This window comes from Falco cherrug, chromosome 1, assembly GCF_023634085.1.
Source record: "Falco cherrug isolate bFalChe1 chromosome 1, bFalChe1.pri, whole genome shotgun sequence".
Taxonomy (NCBI): domain Eukaryota; kingdom Metazoa; phylum Chordata; class Aves; order Falconiformes; family Falconidae; genus Falco; species Falco cherrug.
The window spans coordinates 76,475,764-76,495,071 of NC_073697.1; the positions used below are offsets into that span (position 1 = coordinate 76,475,764).

General features: G+C 42.5%; 2 protein-coding genes across 3 annotated transcripts; one reads left to right on the forward strand and one right to left on the reverse strand.

Annotated features, from left to right (window-relative positions):
* Nucleotides 1–2,435: 2,435 nt before the first annotated feature.
* On the reverse strand, nucleotides 2,436–12,673 carry SARAF (store-operated calcium entry associated regulatory factor). 2 transcript variants are annotated; one of them, XM_055728608.1, is made up of 6 exons: nucleotides 12,519–12,673; nucleotides 11,941–12,116; nucleotides 10,255–10,648; nucleotides 7,044–7,149; nucleotides 5,161–5,279; nucleotides 2,436–4,640 (listed from the first exon to the last, which is right to left on the reverse strand). In XM_055728608.1, exons 1-6 carry the CDS (start codon nucleotides 12,607–12,609, stop codon nucleotides 4,615–4,617), a joined length of 912 nt encoding a protein of 303 aa, XP_055584583.1. In that variant the 5' UTR covers nucleotides 12,610–12,673; the 3' UTR covers nucleotides 2,436–4,614. The 2 variants fall into 2 exon arrangements, with proteins under 2 accessions (XP_055584583.1, XP_005436741.3); XM_005436684.4 differs by having other exon boundaries at nucleotides 4,368–4,640; nucleotides 7,044–7,152.
* A 181-nt stretch (nucleotides 12,674–12,854) lies between these two features.
* LEPROTL1 (leptin receptor overlapping transcript like 1) lies at nucleotides 12,855–17,414 on the forward strand. Its single transcript, XM_055695852.1, has 4 exons — nucleotides 12,855–13,006; nucleotides 13,448–13,523; nucleotides 14,849–15,035; nucleotides 16,057–17,414. Exons 1-4 carry the CDS (start codon nucleotides 12,991–12,993, stop codon nucleotides 16,171–16,173), a joined length of 396 nt encoding a protein of 131 aa, XP_055551827.1. The 5' UTR covers nucleotides 12,855–12,990; the 3' UTR covers nucleotides 16,174–17,414.
* The last annotated feature ends 1,894 nt before the right edge of the window (nucleotides 17,415–19,308 follow it).

Sequence of the window (19,308 nt, forward strand, 5' to 3'; positions counted from 1 at the left end):
CCTGCTGTTGTGGAAGAAGAGCAATCCAGCAGGACGTACTGGGGGCAAAGACTCCACCTGCAAGCCTGACTTTGGCTAGCGCAGGTGTAAACTTGCTACCCTTCACCATGCTTGCTCGCTGCTCTTCCCATTTCTGGCCTTCTTGGTTCATTCCAAGACACACTGCAGCGGGGAAAACACACAGATGCAGGGCCAAGTCCCCTTTCTTGTGCTTGGCGATAGCATTGTGGCATTTTCAGAAGCATCTGGTATCTTTAAACGCACATCTACCTGCAGGATTTGCAATGGCATGCCTGTGGAATGGCTGAGATAGCACAACCTAGGCCAGCTTCCTGGTTGTACAAGTCTTAGTCATTCCTAAGGTAGGATGGAGAGGATGTTTTCAGGTTTTCTCCATGCTGCCAGTTCACCAGTCCTTGACCTGCTCCAGCCACCAGCTGCCAATACTGTACCCTTGGCAAAAACGTCTCTCTGACAGACCGCTGAAAAAGTTCTTTTCACAGACATACTGCCCACGAAGGTAAATTTGCAGCCTGACATTTTGCTCCCTTGACTTCACCTCAACCTCTTCCAGTCCTTCCCAGCTCAATGTACTTTTTGCAAGTGCTTGTCACTTCCCTACTGAAGAAACATTGATACTCAGCAGGAACAGGGGGAACTGTAAGGTGGAAGACTGTGGGAGAGAAGAAATACAGGCCACATAAACAGTCTACTGATTATTTTCATCAGCACCAGCAAAACACAGCTGCAATAGAAACAGAGATGTCAGAAAGAGAAGTTTACCTGTGTCAGGCACAAATTTGCAAAAACAAGAAAATTGGCTGCAAAGGAAGGTTTCGGCAAAATGCTGAGGGTTATGGAGCCTCTCCTGCACAACACTTAGCCCTGAACTGCCCCAATAGGTATGAAAGGAGAACAAAGGACCCAGCAGTATGCTTTATTACACACAACACTAAACAGCAGCACTGTCTCTTGGAACAGATTGCACCTCCGTGAGACTTTTTTTTTTTTTTAAACTGTTGTGGTTTTGCTCATATACTTCAGTTTGGAAGGAGCTGGGCTATTTCTGTGCCAGAATCACTGGTTGATACATACTCTGAAAATACCAAGAACTGATACTAATTTACTACAGAGGGGAAAATACAACATTTGTAATTGGTGCTAAATGGACAACAGCCTGTGTACAAATACTGTGCTTTCAGCTTTTACATAGCTGTGCAGGCAGCCATTGCATGCTACTTTATTCCAGCAATTTCTCTGTGCAACAACTTCTAGTGCTGGAAATCATGCCACCTGACTTAATTTCCTTTTTGGAACTTAATGATGTAAAGTGATGATCACAGAAGATTATTATTTTTTATTAAGAAAACCAACCAACCATCTCACCTTGCTGGTAAATCTAACACACACCTTGTACCCAGAGAAAAAACCAAGTTGCATAGCATGCCAGTCTGCAGAACTAGCGAAGATCTGACCTGGGAGCTGAGTCACAAGACAGAATGGCACAGAGAAAGCTTATCTCTGTGCATCTTTTTTTTTTCTTTCATCACATGCTTCAGGGGAAGTCAGCTGTAAAACCAGGAGTTTCGTTCCTGTAACGAGCTTTAGCTTTGTGTGAGGATGTAAGCCATGTCAGCGTGTGAGCAGAACTAGTCCAAGGTGCCAAACAGAACTGCAATTATCCTACAACAGCATTTAACAGTTTAGGCATTTACATATGCCTTGCAACTATGAAGCTGCTGTGAAGATACTGCCAAAAACTCTGTCCGGGAGGAGGAGGAAGACTAGGACCTTCCGATCAGATGTTTAGGAAGGAAGCTTAAGATTTCTCACAAGCATCAGTTCTTCCACAAGTCCTTTTCATTCAGGAGCCTCACCAACATCCTTGATCACTGATCAAGGAAACTTTTATATCAGAATTTGCAGGCCTCCATTTAACCCTGCTTTACCACTGCCAAGAAGCTGAACTGCCTCTATGAGCAGGCCATGTCCCTCTTCAGCAGGGATGCATTCTCAGTATAAGAAGCAGATCCATCAGCTGCTGTCCCCAGGGTAAAGCTCTGCTATATCCACAACTGGGAACAGCGGCAGCGATCGTAACTGCTTCTGAAAGCTTCAGCTAATTACCTTGTAAAACCAGGAACTCCCCGACATAACGGAGCTTTTCTGCAGACATATGTGAAACTTTGATTTATAAGAAATCTTTCATTTCCTTACGTGGTGCATTATTTTGCTATTGAAAATCCAACCAGTAAAATAACTCAGTCTGGTTTTGTTCTGGTAAAACAATATGCAGCTTAGCAGCTCTGCAACTGGGGGTAAATGATGTTATTATACCACCTGAGAAGTGGACAATGAGACAGAGCTGACCCTGAAAAGCAGACAGTGCCATCCCTGCAGGTCTTAGAATAGTGCTTTAAGGACAAAAACACTCCTTATTTACTTATTTCATTACTTTATTAAAGGGAAGGGTAAAAACGTGCTATAAACAGATTCACGAACTATGGTAATTCATCAGGTTTATGCATCAGATCACATTTCATACAGAAACTATAAATACAAGTAAAAACATTGTCCAAAACATTTCACAACACATCATAATTTGAGAGCAAACCTCACTTCAAACTACCCAGTTAGCAAAAATCCAGTTTCATTGTTGCGTAATTAGTTGGCAGAGAGTATTGACTGTACAAGTTGCAACCTGAATACACCTAGAAATAAGTAAAAACTCTGAATTCAAAGTAAATTATTTTGCTATATTTGGTCACAAAGATAAAGATTTATCATATTCTGTCCCTAACAAACAGTAAAACTTTCTAATAGGCCAACAGTAAGGTCTTTGCTATTTCCTTTCTAGGTTGACAGAACAGGCTATTAATGAAGAAATTTCCCCCCCAGTCCTCAAGCAGCTCTGAGAAGCAAACCAGTATTTTATCCTCAATTTATCAATTTTATCACAATGCTCATGTTTTCAGTGCAAGCTCTACACTTTTTTATAGCTTCCATTGACTCCTTAAAGATTTCTATGTATTTTTTGTGGTTGTTGCTTAAACCACACATTGAACTCAAGTATTATCATTTGAGCCAATTATTTCTGTACTCATGAATGGACATAGCTGCTGTTTGATGAGTAACACTGAAGTCACCACCTCAGACTAACCATCCCTGCTAAATCTCCTTGTGGAGGTGCAGCCTGTAGCAGCAAAACAGTGCTTTGCTTTTGCTGTAATAGTTTACATCAACTGCAAGACAGTATTTTCACAAGAATGAAAGTTGTGGTTCTCAGACTGCTACCGGCACAGAAAAGCTGTGCACACACACGCTTCTAAGCGGTATTAGGATGGCCTCTGGAGAAGACCTGGTGATCAAGCAGCCCATTTTTCAGTCCTTCCCCCTACCCCAGTCCTGAGTAGTTTCTCTTGGTTTTTTGCAGAAATGCCTCTCCCAGGGCACAGTCAATCATGCCAGAACTATATGACACTTCTCAGAGCCCCAAAACATCAAACCCTCTCTGCCTCCTGCTCTTTGACAGCACTTCTTTTTTAAAAACCACATTTGAGGGAGTTTACATCTCATTAGACATTCAATTTCCTCTCTTTGCTTAGTCTCAGGGCCTGCCATGCTCTAGAGATACTATCAGCTTTGGATTAAGACTGCTCCCTTCCCTTTAGCAAGGAGCATCTTTGGATTACTGTGTCCTGGACAGATCATTTAGCAGGACAGATTGTTCACGTAAGTTGTCACAGCACTGCTGACAGCCACTGTAAAAATGAAAGTCCAGAGCCTCAATATGGGCAAAGCGTCTGTAGCCACCTGAATTTAAGTGACCCACCTTCCAGAAAAATTGTCCAAATCAGACAAGGACCATCTCAACTCATTTCAGGGTCCCCCCCCCTCCAATTTATACACAGAATTCCCCAGGTTTGCACAGCCACTTGAATAAACCCTAAAACATGGGAGTGTCCTCAAATCTGCAAATTTTGGCTCCAATTTTATATCTGTCATATAGCACAGATACAAGCATTATGTTAATGTTAGTCTCTGTATATCTATAGTTTTGCTTTTTTCCACTAATGAAAAATGCCAATGCTCATCTTCGTAGCTGACTGCACTTACAGTAACGTTCACATGAATTTTATGAAGACAAACAGAAGTAGCTTCAAAAAACCAGCACCCCTTAGGTATCAGGTGGATTACACACTAGGCCTTTCAGATGCTGGACCACCAAGAAAAAGAAGAACACTGAGAAATTCCAAATTCAACAAAGTTAAGCCCCAAACACAAGTAAGCCACTTGCTTTGAAAATCTGGTAAGGCTATCATTGCCGTAATTCCTCAAGCATAGACAGATATATAGGCACTGTAACATCATTCTTAACCTGGATGAGTTTATTTTGTGTCTTATGAGAAGCTGCTGGTTTGAAACAGTGGATGTTCCAGCACCTGTGATACTCTAAACAAGAGTGAAGGTCCACGTTTCCACAGGGAAAGAGAGGAATCCTTTGCCTAGTCCTTCATACCTCATATCCATTCTGAAGCCTACTACTAATAAAAAAAAGTACTAGTACACAGGAAGAGTTAGTTCAATCACTCAGATCCTGTAACATCAAGAATTTCATCTTCGTTTTGTGCCCCCAAAGCCTGCAAAGAAAAAAACCAAAAACACTGTCAGCTCCACCATAATCTTTCCACTGAGCTCTCTAGTTCTAAAAAGGCTAAAGGAGGCAAGCAAGATGAATTAAACATATTTACATAAAGTAGAACAGCAAACAACTGTGGGCTGACTGGCCTGAAATACTCTGTTCTTGCAGATTAGACAACCTGCTTTCTACAAAGAAATCAGTTTTTTTGATGTTTTCTAGAGAAGGGCATGTATAGTGCACACCAAAGGGGAAAGCTTTAAACTAATGCACCTTACAGATGAAGACAAACCCAGTAACAGTGGTACCATGCTCACTGTAGGCCTGGGGAGCTTCACATCCCACAGTGCTGCCCTACTTCCACAGGAAATGGAAATAAGGGACATTGTTACATGCCCACCTATACCAATTGGTAAAATAAAACAAAGAATGTTTGCTAAACCTCAGCTAACATCTGAGGTTTAATTTTGATAGATCAAAGCCTCTCAAGCTTCAGGAGATTAAAAGGTATTTCGCCTTACCAGAAGCGGTTCTTGTTCCCGAACTGCTGCTTTGTGTGGAATTGCTTGACTGCCCATTCATTGGAGGTGCTGCTGCGGGATCTGTCCACATACTGCAGTATGGGGAACGTGGCTGTGCTCTGGTGAGAGACAGAGTAGAAGGAAGACTTTGGTAGTGACCTTATGAAAAATTAAGAAGTTACCATTCCAAACAAGTGGACTGCATCTCTGAGGGAAAACTGTAAGCAGACAGTTGTTTCAAAGCTGGAAACCTCCTTATTTAATGTAATTAACATGTTGAGAGCAAGGATATCTAGGGTTATATATCAGTGTTTGACTCGCTGATCTACATTACTTGCTTCTATAGATATGGAATTTCCTGCTGTTTAAATTTATGAAGAACTCTCTCACACTTTCTGACACCAGCATTTTCAGGCACATCATTTCAAACAACTAAAAATTAAAAAAAAAAAAATAGTGGGCCAAAGACTGTTTTAAAGGAAGAGATGCCCAAGTTAGGAAGCTTGTTCATGCACTTGGACTTGCATATTCAGTTAGGCCTCTAATCTTGTACCATAAGAGGTGGCTACTGAAATGGGGTGTGTGTATAAATCAAGGAACCAACCTGCATGTAGATAACACATAAATATAATGCTTAAACACAAGGGTCATGGTTTTGAGACTTAAGAAATAGTCAATAAAACCTTGAACACATTATACCTTTTAAGAATTTGCAGTGGGATTAATGTAATAAAACAAGATCATAATATCCTTTTGGTTGGAAAAGACCTTAAAGGTAATTGAATCCAAGATATGACATCTAAAGCTCTATCCAAAGTAATTTTGTAGTTAATTTCCACTGTTGATAGCATCACGGTCCCAGTTTCATTTTACTTGACTCTGAGATCAAGACTGCACATTAGACACTTTAGGTCTAAATTATCTTATCTTCCAAGTTTTCACTTCCTCAACAGGCAACCCTGATAAGGCTTCTGTCATTACCAAAACCCCGCACTTTACAATGGAGGAAGATGATTTAACACACTCCTGTCTACATGATCTTACTCCCAAACTTTCAATATAAAAACCCCTTATGTATAATAACTTCTGTTATTATATTTAATCTCTTACATTACTGAATTCCTCCAGGATTAGACTTGATACACATGCAGTTATTTGATCACTAAAGGAAACTGCCTGGGCTCTAAAGATTCCCTGCAGGAGCCATGTATTTTCTTTAGCGAAGGCTGAAATGGCAGCAATTGCTCCCTTTAAACTGTTTATCTAAACCTAACGCATTTTAAAAGTGTTTAGCAAATATGATGAACAGATGTTTACTCCAGCACTGAAAATGCTTTTGAATGCTGTTTCTGTTACGTTTTTCCAAAAATGCAACTTATGTATGACCTGCAAGTCCTTTGGAAGACCACACCTCCTGTATTTTAAACACATGGGCCTTCAGGAGATTAGATTAAAGGCAGTTTAATCTGACCACACCAGGTATCACAGAAGAGCAGCTGCCATCCAGACTGACTTTAGGAGAGATAACACTGATACAGGAGACCTATCTGCAGACAGTTTTATGCTTATTATCATCTGTGAAGTCTGCAGATGGAACATTTAAATGTAAAATCATCTTAAATTTGCAAGCCATGCCCAGTCAGAGTAATCAGGTAGCTAAAGCAGAATAAAGAACCTCCGTCCTCCCAATTTTAGTTCCCCAGAAACATGTTTAAAATGGCTCTGCTGGTGGAGCTATAGACTGCTCCTCTATTGTTCTAGAGGTAGGATTTTACAGCTTGAACAATACAGGCCTGAAAGCTTAGAAACAATGTAAACAGAGTATATATGACATACCCCCTGAAAGCTTAAACACTTGGAGTCTGAGAGCATGCATATTTTACCTGTGACTGCCAGCCAAGTAGCCTAGCAAGCCTCCCGCTCCTAACCCAGTCCAAAATCCTGGTCCTGAATCGGTTCCAGGAGATGAATGAGTCCCAAAGCTGTTGTCTTCTTAAACAAAACAAAAATGGGAAACATCTGTTAGTGCCACCTAATCCTCAGGCTAGCTCTTGCAACAAGACTCTCCCCTGTTAAAGATAATGGAAAATTAAACAATAAACTCCACCTGATTTCAGTAGATCCTTGATCAAGTTTAACTTGAAAGGCCTCACAGTTCAGAAAGCAGGAAAAAACATAAATGAACACAAATGTAAAGAGTTTTACATTAAAATTAGCTTCCGTTCAATCTCACAGCCCTGATGTTTGCAAAACATGGCAAAGAATTCCTGCCTGCAGATTTACAAACAGACAAATTAGATTAAAAATAGAAAAGGAAATGGAGAAAGAATAATCTGCTCAAGGTCACATAGCAAGCCAGAAGCAGACACAGGAACAGAAATCAAATACATAAAACCAAACAGTGAAATAACCACTAAAACACAGAGCTTCTAATCTCACTCAGAACAGCTGCACATTTTGAGTAACAGTGGCTCAGCCTAAAGGCTAAACTACTTCGTATTGTTTCATTTCTGGTAATCCTAGTCTGGTATCTGTTATCAAAAGATATGCTAACTGCAATCACATTGCAAAGTTTTTATTATGCGTGAGTCACCAAGCTTGACAAATACCTTGCTGAAACTGCAAGCGTATCAAGTGGGTTGTGGGGGGGAGGAGAGACACATTTTTTTACCTGTGACCTGCATAACATGAGGTTCTGACTCAGAACAAAATGCCTTCCATTTAAAAAAAAAAAAAGAGAAAATGCAAAACCGAAGTAGAATCATTTGCTGGTCTAGAGAAAAACATGGGTGCAAGAATAAGCTTCAACCACAGATTTAACACGTAAGGAAGTGTAAAAGGCAAGGACTGAAAATAACATCAGGGCCTCTCTGAAATATGCCCACCTACACAAGCGGGCAAGATTTACTATGTAAAAGTTCTACAGGACTTAGTTTGTCACCAAACTGGTGTGGATTGTTTATAATTACGGAAGAGACACCCCCACCCCCCGTTTAAACAATCAGTTTACATCTACATTCGATTTGATGTTGAATTTCATTTTGAATGCATTGGGGGAAAAATGAATGCTTATTGGGTCAATAACCATTAAACTATGCTGATCTGGAACACTACCAACAACAACAACAACAAAAAAGTACTTAATTTACTATAAAAACAATGTTAATCAGGGAGATGAACCAACTCGTTTGTTCAAAAGCACCATGGCTGAATGTTGACTCAGAAAACTGAGTCATTTTTTACTGAAATATCTAGAGTAAACATTAAGGAACATGTCAAACCACTAACAGAGAAAAAGTAGAATTTAATTAAGATAGGCTAGCTAAACAAGTTTCACAGGACACATTCTGCACGTTAAGGGGATTTTAAAATGAAGCAAATAAAATATTAACAGCAATAAGTCAACAACATTGCTTTCCATTACTGTGCAGATTTTCAAAGACTAAAAATACATTCCCGAACACAAAGATGTACACATTCAGAGATCTGCTTAAATGTAAGGCAGACACTAAATGCATGAAGTAGCATAACACTTCATATTTTTAAGCTGGCCCCACATTCAAGGAGTTTTCCTCCTTACTTTGAAATCTAAGGAAAAATCATTGACATTAATTATTAAAAATGTCATAACTTAAGCCTTAACATGCACATTGGGAGCCATGTAAGTGCAAAGTATTTTCAGTAATTACCACGAAAACTTATTTTCAAGGCCCTACCCTCGCTAGATTTCAGACTCTTGCAATGACAAATGCAGTGATGCAGTTAACTGACAACGAACAGGATGGAAAAAGAGAAAGTAACTCTTCATTCGTTTTGCTTGCTCCCAGTATGACAAAGACCTCTCTTATAACCATGGTTCTTAGTAACTGTTTCAGTAATGCCAGTGGCAAGTGGCATGCCCACACAAAGTCACAGATGCACATGCAGGATAGGCAGACTGTCTGAAGTCTGAAAGAACTACATCGAAACCGATTTGCAAAGCCACTAGTAACACAGAAGCAGAATCCCTTTAATTTTCTGCTGCAGGTACATCTGAAAGTTTCTGGGGCACATGCCCTGCATAAGGGTATCCAAAAGAGTTATACTGGCACCCTCTGTTGGCCAAGTGGCTCGAGGAAACCTGGAAGAAAGCATTAACAAGCATCACTAAAATACAAGCTTTTGACTAAGCCTTATCTGTTCTATTTTTTGACTTGATAGACCCCTTTCTCTCATGAAAAAACCCACAAAAACAAACAAACAAACAAACAAAAACCAAAAAGGAAAAGATTGAGATTATGCGACTTGTCAGAATGTAATTTGCATTCCAGTGCTGTGAGCATCTCATGTTTGCAGGGTTAAATGAGTCGGTCAGACACGCGATGGATAACATTTATTTCCCTTAGACACCATGACCACCTAAGGCTGACCACTTTCAAGTGACAAAAGTCATCAGTTTTCTGGGAAAAGATAAAATGCGTCTTTTCCTAGCAGTAGCTCGGTCACTGCTTATACAATTTCCAACTTCAGATGAAAGGCATCACATGAGGCTGAGGTGCTGCACCTCTAATGATAGTTCACAGACACTGTTATTTGCTCTGGGAACCAAATCTTCCAGCCACTGGGACTACACTGAAGCACCTATTAAAACGGAGGACTGCTACATGGCACTCAACTGCATCAGCTGCTCTGTGAATGAAATCAGGAGTCAGCAGCCCAATGGCTTAAAGATCCTTCTGCAAAGTTTTAAAGTGCTTCTTTGGCACCCGTTTGTTTCTGCCTGGGCAAGACTATTCTCTCTTCCAGATCACTTACGAAAATTACTCTTCCCTCCCACTACCCTCCTGTTTCACAGCATTTGAAAAGAACACTTGCTGAGCATTTCCAAAGGCTCAAAGGGCAGCTTGTTGCATAGCCTGCCCTGAAAGCCTATGGGAAACCAAGTTCTTATTTTCACTTTTGAACAAAGAACAACAGAATGCAACGCTGCAGCCAGTGCAGCAGAGTCAACTGCCAATGCATTGGTTCTAAGTCTATCCCACCCGCAGTTACTGCACATAAAACAGTACAACACTGCTTGCTCTTTTGAGTATTCTAAATGGCTGAGAACCCTACCTGTGAAGGTGGACTTAAAACCAGGAGGAGGAGGTGTTTGCTGACTCTGCCAGGAAGGCCTAGTGAATCCATCACTGCCCCCCAAACTCTGGGTTTGAGGCTGCTGGTTACCAAGGAAGAGCTTGTACACTCCAAAAGCAAGAACCAGAAGAACAATTATAACGATCGCTCCAGCACCAGAATCGGAAGATTCTTTTCTTGACTGATAATAGCTAGAGCCAAAGCTTCCAGAGTTCTTCACTTTCCTTTCACCTTCCTCAGTCAGCTCTAGCCTGAACAGCAAACTACAGGAGCCTCTTAAGATGTAAGGATCATCTGGATAATCGTAACCTTCACAGCTCACTTCCATTTGTCCGAAACGGTCGGTATTTTCCAAGTCTGCTTTGCACTCCCACTGAAAAGATAAACACAATACAAAGTAAAACCTGCTCCAGAGATGAAAATACCTGTTTTATTCTCCAAATATGCTCTGAAATAAGGCTATAATTACTAACAAATTATGTAAAAGGCCACAGGGTAAGAAATTTTTGAGCACTCTTATTTTGAAAAGGACTAGCAAACTGACGTTAAATAAGAATGTTTTTTCAAATCCTAAAGTTAAAAAAAAATCCAATCTTTCAGAACACAGAACAGTTACAACTCTGGAAGATTTTGTTTTTCTTCACAGAACAAGTTTTTCAAGTATCCCTTCTTTGGTATAGGAACACTTTAAAAAAACCCAAACCTCTGTACCCTGTGCGACAGTTACTTAATAAATGCCTGTCCCACATAAACTGGACGGCATCTACAAAAACGTAATATGGAAGCCTGAAATTCACTGCACCTGATTCCATTTGCATCCACACAGAAATCATGAAAAATTGGGACAGACATCATTCGTCACTCATATGCAACACTTCACAATCAGAATGCGATTTGACAGTTCAATATATGAGGATTCCTCAGTCCCACATTTCCTTGAAGTAACAGAACTTAGGTATCGCCTCTAACTGCAAGTGACACGTAATGGGGGTGGGTGGAAGTAGTTTCTGCATTAATAGTCCAGGACAGCAGTACCAACTGCCAATTCAAAATTGACTGTAATTTTACAATATTGTATCAGTTTTAACAATTATCTTTATGCTCGATTCCTGGTTAATCTATTGGCATAAATGTACGTAATAGCTATCAAAACAGAAATACATAATTATTTACTGACTAGTACTGACGCACTAACATGCAAGAGGAAGTAATTATGTCCGAAATTTAGTTTTTAAAAGGTAGGGCTGAAGAGATGCAAATATTTATTGCGTTTCCAACTCTAATAAAAATTGGAAACCCATGCAGCAATATCAAAGCAAGAGCACCCTTTGAGGTTCACAAAAAAATGGAAATCATGCAGCAGTAGCAAGAGCACCCTTTGGGGTTCACAAAACTTTGGTTTTATAAACTTGAGGAACATTTTAATTAAAGCCAGCGAAGGTTTGCTATGCCGTGTTTTTACATTAGGGCCTTCAGGGATATACCCGCAGCAGTTCTGGAAAATCCAAACCCAAGAAGTATTTAGGTTGTTTTAGTTGTCAAAGGTCCTCTAACAAAAAGCAAACTGAACGGGTACGCTAGCCCACGACTATACCCTCCTTCAAAAGTTACCAAATCTGGGGGAATAGGATGCCATTAAACATTTACCAAGTTTTAAACAGTTACCTGCACATCATAGCCATCCCAACCTTTGTTGTAACACTGGACAACCTCAGGGGTACGGGAACATCCAGCCGTGCCTCCCGTGCACTGCAGCTGCGGGACGGCAGGTGTCCGCCGGGACGCGGTGTGCTGGCCTCGGCGCAGGGTGAGCGCCCGCACCTCCCGCAGCAGCACCCTCCCTGCAATAGGCAGCACAAAGGTCACCGCAGCCACCGGGGCCTCCCCTCGGGAAGGGGCTGACGGCACAAAGCCGTGAAGCGAAGCTCCAGCAAGCGCCCGCCGCGCCGAGGGGAAGGCGGCGGCTCCCCGCTGCCCTCGGTGGGGGCGCTGGGCCACCCCCCTGAGCGCGCAGCTGCCGGGGACCGCGCGGCGGGGCAACTGCTGCGGCACAGGCCGATTTAAAGGGAGCTCAAGCCAAAAAGCCCTCCTGCCCGGGCCCCGCTACGCCCCCGCCCCAGGCCGCCGTCGCCACCCCAGCGGCGCTGCACAGCGCTAGGCCGTGAGCAGAAGCCCCCGCCCTGCCGCCATGGAAGGGACAGCAGCGGGGCTCGCAGAGACATGCTCAGCCCCACACATCTCACCCGGCTGGTCCCAGCACCGCGCGGGGCCGGCGGCAGCACACAGGAGGAGCAGGAGCCCGGGGGAGACCCCGGCCCGCCCGACGGCCACCATGACAGCGCCCCTGACAGCCCAGAGGTGAGTCAACCCCCTTCTCCGGGGGAGGCACCTCTCATTGGATAAGCCTAGCGGAAAAGGCGGGGCCTGACAGGGAGCACGCGCACTGCGGCCCCGCCCCGAAGCCCCGCCCCGGTAGCCCCCAGGGCCAATAGGGGCGAGGGAGCGGTGCGCGGCGAAGGGAGGGGACTTTTCCTTTGGGTGACGGCGCGGCAGCGGGCTTGGTGGGGTGGGTCACGTGGCCGGAGCGGGCTCGGCGGCGGGCGGGGCGCGCTCAGCGCCTGCGCACTCCCTTCCCGGAAGCGGCTCCCGGCCGCGCCAGTTCCGCTTCCCGGCGCGCGCCCCTCCGCCTGTGCGGCTCGCGGGACGGGCGGCGCCATGGCCGGCATCAAAGGTACGCGGCGGCGGAGCGGTTGCCCTGGTCAACGGCGAGGGCCCCCTCCCCTCCCCTGGTGGGCCGCCGAGCGCCCCGGGAACCTACTGAGGCCGGGCGGGGCGGGCGGGGGCGGCCCTGGGCCTCCGCCGGCGGGTCCGCGCCCCCGCGGGAGGCCGTGCGGGCCGTGAGGAGATGGAGCCGTGAGGCCCTCCTGGGGCGGGAGGGGCCGGCAGCCGCCGCGGGAGCCGGTCAGCTCCGCTCCGCCGGGCGCCCGGGGCCGCGCTGAGCCCCCTCCGCCTGGCGGGAGGGGCCGGGCGTCCGGGGGGCGGTGGGGGCTCTGGCTCGGCGGGGGATAGCGGCACGCCGGGCTCTCGGTGGCGCTCGTTCGGAGGTCGCGGCCGCTGCTTTGCGCGGTGCGCTGGAGCCCTGACCTGCTGTCGATTTGTGTTCTCGTTGTAGCCTTGATTAGCCTGTCCTTTGGGGGAGCAGTCGGACTAATGTTCTTGATGCTTGGATGTGCCCTTCCGCAATACAAGTAACGTGCACTCTCTTCCTATTCTTCATTTCTTTTTGCATGTCTGTAACTCCAGAATGGTTTGCCTTTCAGAACTGTAGACTGGTGAGCCCTCTGTGTGTAGGTGGGGTTTGGGGGGTTCTTTTTTTTTTTTTTTCCTTCCAAAAGATTGAGACAGGAAAAAAAAAAAAGACCAGCCATGTGTTCATCCATGAACATCAAAGCGAAGTCAATGAAAGTTAAATTACCACCTGCAAACTGTTAAAGATGCACTGTCCTCTGACACTTCTCCAGTGTTGTCCCTCTTGGCTGATAAGCAGACAGCACCTCCTGAAGTAGGTAGCAAGTATGTATTTATTATCAGGGAAGCATTTGCATTTTCTCTGGGTACCCTGCAGTAGCTGGGCTGTCAGTGCCTATCAGGTGGAACCCTGGCTGTGCACACTCAGTAACGTAGCACCTGGGCATAATGGCAGCTGCTACCTGTACTTTTGGGCTACTGATTCCCATTTCTTAGTTTTCAGGAGTTATGAAGTAGTAGACCAAATGTTCAGAAGGTTAGGCCTTTGCAAGTGAATGCTGACTTTACAGAAAATCTTTTAAATTGACTTATTTACTGTTAAATAAGAATCAAAAATCCTGTTGATAGTTCTGTTAGTGGTTGTGAATTGCAGATCTCTACATATACGACTAGTTTTCTTATGCCAGCTTTCTTTTGTTATAAAACCAGGGCTGGTGACACAAACCCTTAGGAAGATTGCTGTGCAGTCACCCCTCGAACAGTGCAGTGAGGTTTTACTGAAACAATGTGCAACTGCAAGCAATAAAAGAAAATGTTGCTAAATATGATGGTGTAATTTCTGTATGTTTTTGTTGGTTATGTTCAGATTTAAAAATAAAAAAAGTCTCCGTGCCCCATGGTGGCTGAGTATTGGCTAAGAATAATACTCTTCCATGAATGTGCACTGAAATCTTATGGGCAAAATGATGTGAGGGCTCTACAAAGGTATCTCTGCAATTCTGATGTAAAGCTAACACACTAAACTGAAGAGTTAACCTCATCTTGTGAGATGGCGTTAGGTTTAGGCTTGCAGAGTGACATCGTGCTTTATGAATATCCTATTAGTGAGTGCTTTGTTGCTGCCATTGAGGTCAGCTGAAGCCGCTCACAAATGTGGTCTATTGGATTAATGTCAGCTTGTTCCAAAGTGAAGGATTTGCTTTCTCTGGGCATGTTGTCTGTCTTTCCCAAATGTGGATGCTCAGTGGGGAAAATGCCTTGTATTGATTTTAGGAAGAACAGGAAGTAATAGAGTTAACTTTAACTTTTCTTCTTTCTTTTTCAGCCAGTACTGGCCACTGTTTGTATTGTTTTTTTACATCCTTTCTCCTATCCCGTACTGCATAGCAAGAAGATTAGTAGATGACACAGATGCTACAAGTAATGCCTGCAAGGAGCTAGCAATATTTCTTACAACAGGCATTGTTGTCTCAGCATTTGGGCTACCGATAGTGTTTGCGAGAGCAGAACTGGTTAGTAATATTTCAATCTATGATTTTTTTCCCCCCCTAGAAAACCTTGTTCTTTATGTTTTGGGTTTTTTTTTACTGAAAATAAAGCTCTCGTGCACTAAGCAACTCTTATAAATATTTAAGTACTTAAGATGCTTGCAGTGGAATAAGAATTCATTTGGCAAGAAAAACTGATAACCAGAAATGGAAGCATGGCAGAATGTCATGATGGCTAGTTGCTTCATGTGGTCATGGAATGAATCTAACAGCCTATATGCAATGCAGGGAAAACAAGGTAGAAAATAGTGTGAAAACTTAACAGGCAAGTAACCAAATAGAAAATGCACTTTTTGCACTCCCTGTAAATGATATTGGTGTTATTTTTTAAATTTCTGAGTTGTTGTTATATCTTCCCCAGTATACGACTTTTCGTTAAAATAATTTAAAAGATGACCTTATTTGTGTGAATTTCAGGGAGCATTACTAAGTAAAAAAACATGGAGTGCATGTTCATAAAATCTCTTTAGGCAAGAACACCTCAGATGAGTGGTTTGAATGCCTCACACCCTTTGAGTAATCCACTTACTCTCCTTGGAAAACATTCACCTCCTATTTTGCTACTGGGATACCTGATGGCATGTGGAAGACCTGCATCCTTAACTATCTGTTTAAAAGAGTCTTGTAGCATGGTTAGCAAGTATAGTTGGGCTGCAGATGTGTGTGATGCTGTTGCCTAGCCTTACTTTACTATTTTTGGATGCTACAGCAAAACAGCTGTGCCTGCTAGAGCAGGTGCTTTGAATGCGGCTAGAAGAAACTTGCAGTGCTGCTTGGCTAAGTGTGTGTGTTTTTATATATATATATATATATATGTGAATTGGTTGACTCATTTAGGGTAAACCCAGCCTTCTTGGCATAACCACAAATAATGAGATGCCACCTTCTTGCATCATGGCCCATAGAAGTTGATGTTAAGATGTTACCTTTTGTCTTATCAGTATTAATTTCAAAAAGTGTCTAACTGAAGTCCCCTTGTTCACAGATTTACTGGGGCGCGTGTGCACTTGTTCTTACGGGGAATACAGTCATCTTTGCCACGATCCTAGGATTTTTCTTGGTCTTTGGCAGCAATGACGACTTCAGCTGGCAGCAGTGGTGAAAGGAAGATAAGAGAACTATCACAGGCATCTTGTCATGCAGTGGCCATCCATACAAATGAGAGAATGGGCAATAAAGAGAAGTAGCGTAGCAAGCCTCTTGAGTATTCTAGATGCTCCTTTTCACCTTGTTTGTTCTGAGTGTACTACTGTTGCTGACAGGGTTTCTACGTTTTTATGAAGTGGAGAGATGATTGATTTCATTTTTGCCTATGGTATGTTTTTAGGTGCTCTCTTGGTTTAAAATTGTCATCCTTCTGTCTGGTGTTTATGTGAAGCTTTAAATCTGGAAGAACATTTAAACATGGTTTCAAAGAAGATTTAAAGTTGGGGTGGATGGGGTTTTTTTGTTGGTTTTTTTTAAGTTAAGCATTAATACTATGTTTCAAAATAACTTTTTTTATATATAGTGATTAAGTTATATCAATGCTGAATGGAGGTAAGAGATTGTGCACCACCATTGTCAATTACCAGATCAATAGATTGTTGCTGTTATTTTAGCAGAGGCAAGGCGGGGCAGGGAGTACCAGTTGCAGATTTTTCATCTGCCCATACCTCAAACTGGGTGATGAATGTTGATAGCCTTCATTTCAGGAGAAGGCTGAGGAGCAGGTAGAGTTGTTTGGGAGAAGTCCTAACTTTTAACACCACTAGTACTTTTACCTGCGTTGTAACAGATTCTTGTGTGGATGTGACATTCAAATACTCTGTAAATGTTATCAATGCTCTGACATACAAAATGTGTATTGTAGGGTAAGGGAAAATGATGTTTAAATTCAATTTTTTAAAAAAAATCTTTTGAACTCTTTCTATTTATAAGTATTATATGGTTTTGAACTTTTATGTCAACTTTTTACCACAAAGATGGTAAAATGTTCATTTATGGAACTACTGGTCTGTGTTAATTTGAAGCATATACAAAGCTATTTACTCCTTCCCCTTTTTAATTTATTTTATACATAGTATATATATGTAATAAAACAGCTTTTCAAATGTAGATTAAAACTCTATTAAGCCTAAGAATGATTTTTTTTTTCCCTCTGTTTTTTTCCTTCCCCCACACACAATGCAGTTGAGGCATGACTTCTTTAGGAAGTCAATGGCTGAACTGATTTCACTGACTTGTTTTTAAGTTCTTATGCACTATTGGTTAATAAGATTTAATGTTATGTCTGTAACTGTAGCTTGTGTTCTGTAAGATTGCACATGTATATTCAAATATTTAAGACAAGTTTTCTGCATACCTCTCAGTTGTCTGGATTTTTCATTTAAAGAAATCTGCCAGTAGACATTCCATCATAAGATAGTTGAGAAGTGCTAGTTAACCAAGTTCAGTTATAACACATGCAGTGATAAACTTGACCAAACATACTTATAAACTAATTTTTGTTCAATTCTTTAAAAAAAAGTTAAGGAAACTTACGCTGCATAAATAAAAGCTGATGATTGCTTAGGTTTTGCTTAACAGTGGAGCAGTATGAAAAGGCACGGAATTGCAGGTCCTAGCTGTAGTATTTGTGCACAGATGTAGACAAAGAATAAAGCTTGAATATTTGAAGTCTGGTAGTAATGGTAGTTACTTACACAATATGCTCAAGGAACTGGTACCAGCAGGTAGAGGCAGCAGGGATGAAGCTCCCTACATGCGCTGCTTTGTTAGTGTCACCCTGTGTATAAAATGCGAGCTCAAATTTATCAGTGCTGGTAGAGGAAGAAATAGGTGCCAAGACCCCAGCGCAGAAGCCTGCCCATAGCAGATGGACTTGCAGCCACGAGTAAGTGTTTCACCAGACTGCCTGGAATGGTGACGTTCAGAGGTGTGTGAGGGCTGTTTTGTCACCTTTTTCAGTGAGACTTCTGCATCCCTGTCCCCAGCACAATGGATGCTTTGGAAAATCTTCCAAACCAGTGACTAAATTTGCAGTCCTTGCAGAGGAGGAACACTTAGGTCTTGTACAAATCTTCTGAATCTGTTACAGACTCCTTATTTGTGGTCAGGAACTGTTTTATTTTTCATTCCTGTGCTGCTAAGCCTACATGTCCACGGAGCTGATCATGTATGTATTGGTGGTGCATTTTTGGTATGTTAATTGCATTATAGCGTTCCCTTCTTTTGCTTGCACACTGAGTATGTGCAGCATTGATATGATTTATGAGCTAGACACTTGAGAGGTATGATCCTTCCATATAATATGCACTGAGATAGCATTACCATCCTTCTAGAAGGAAAAACTTTGAACAGTAAAAATTTTAAATAGCAATCTTGAGTTCTGTATGCTTCATCAAAAATACTCTAATAAAAAGAGTATTTTGTTTAAAGTATTTATTGGGGTTTTTTTCTCTTATTTAATGTGGCGGTCGTTCCTGTTGGAGAGATGTCAACAGATTACTCCGTAGTCCTTTGGAGCAAGTGATGTTTGTCTCGTTTACTTTGGGCTACTCTATAAGAAGAGGTTCAGTACTCCAGCACAGTAGGAGTTGCGCTGTGCTGGCTTTGCTGGTCCCACCTCACACCTGCAGTTTATCTTCAGTTTGTGTTTGAAGTCCAAATTCTGCTATGTTGGTATTGCTATAAAAAGCGATAGCTACCTTCACCTTCTGACAAATTTTTATTGAAGAGAAACAGCCTTTGAAACATTTGTAATCACTGGTGACATTTCTGAAACCTGACAGCTGCCTTTTAGCAGAAGCAAGGGGAATTGGTGGAAAATCCCCTCGGTGGGGGGCAGTTGCTCCCTTCCCCCTCCCCATGCTTTGAAGCCGATTTTATGTTAACATCAACAAACCCTTTTGCTTCAGTTCTGCTGCACTGATACTTCAAAATAGGTTAATGTTACCATTGGCTTAGTATCAAACTGTAAGAGGGACTGTGTTTCATACCACAATTATGTATTTACCCAGCACTGAAAATACATTACATCTTCAACAGAGAAGGAATATCAAAACTTCACCTAAAACAAGAGGTTCCTTTTGTCTCGTGTTTCCAGACACACGGCACTTCAAATCCGTCCCTCCAAGCCCACCCTGCCCTCCTACTTACTATGCAAATCGCATGCTTAAGGATAGAACAATACTAAACTTCATTATATGACTCCTTTTTAAGGAGAAAGCATAACATTACAGAAAAAGAATGGTTA

Excerpts from the sequence above, each read along its gene's own strand:
- SARAF (XM_005436684.4), bottom strand. The coding sequence starts at position 12,609 with ATGGTGGCCGTCGGGCGGGCCGGGGTCTCCCCCGGGCTCCTGCTCCTC. Across the intron at positions 7,153-10,254 it reads TTTTAAGTCCACCTTCACAG|AAGACAACAGCTTTGGGACT; the intron begins GTAGGGTTCTCA and ends GTTTTGTTTAAG. Across the intron at positions 4,641-5,160 it reads GGGAACAAGAACCGCTTCTG|GCTTTGGGGGCACAAAACGA; the intron begins GTAAGGCGAAAT and ends TTTTCTTTGCAG.
- LEPROTL1 (XM_055695852.1), top strand. Across the intron at positions 13,524-14,848 it reads TGTGCCCTTCCGCAATACAA|CCAGTACTGGCCACTGTTTG; the intron begins GTAACGTGCACT and ends TTTCTTTTTCAG. Across the intron at positions 15,036-16,056 it reads TGTTTGCGAGAGCAGAACTG|ATTTACTGGGGCGCGTGTGC; the intron begins GTTAGTAATATT and ends CCTTGTTCACAG.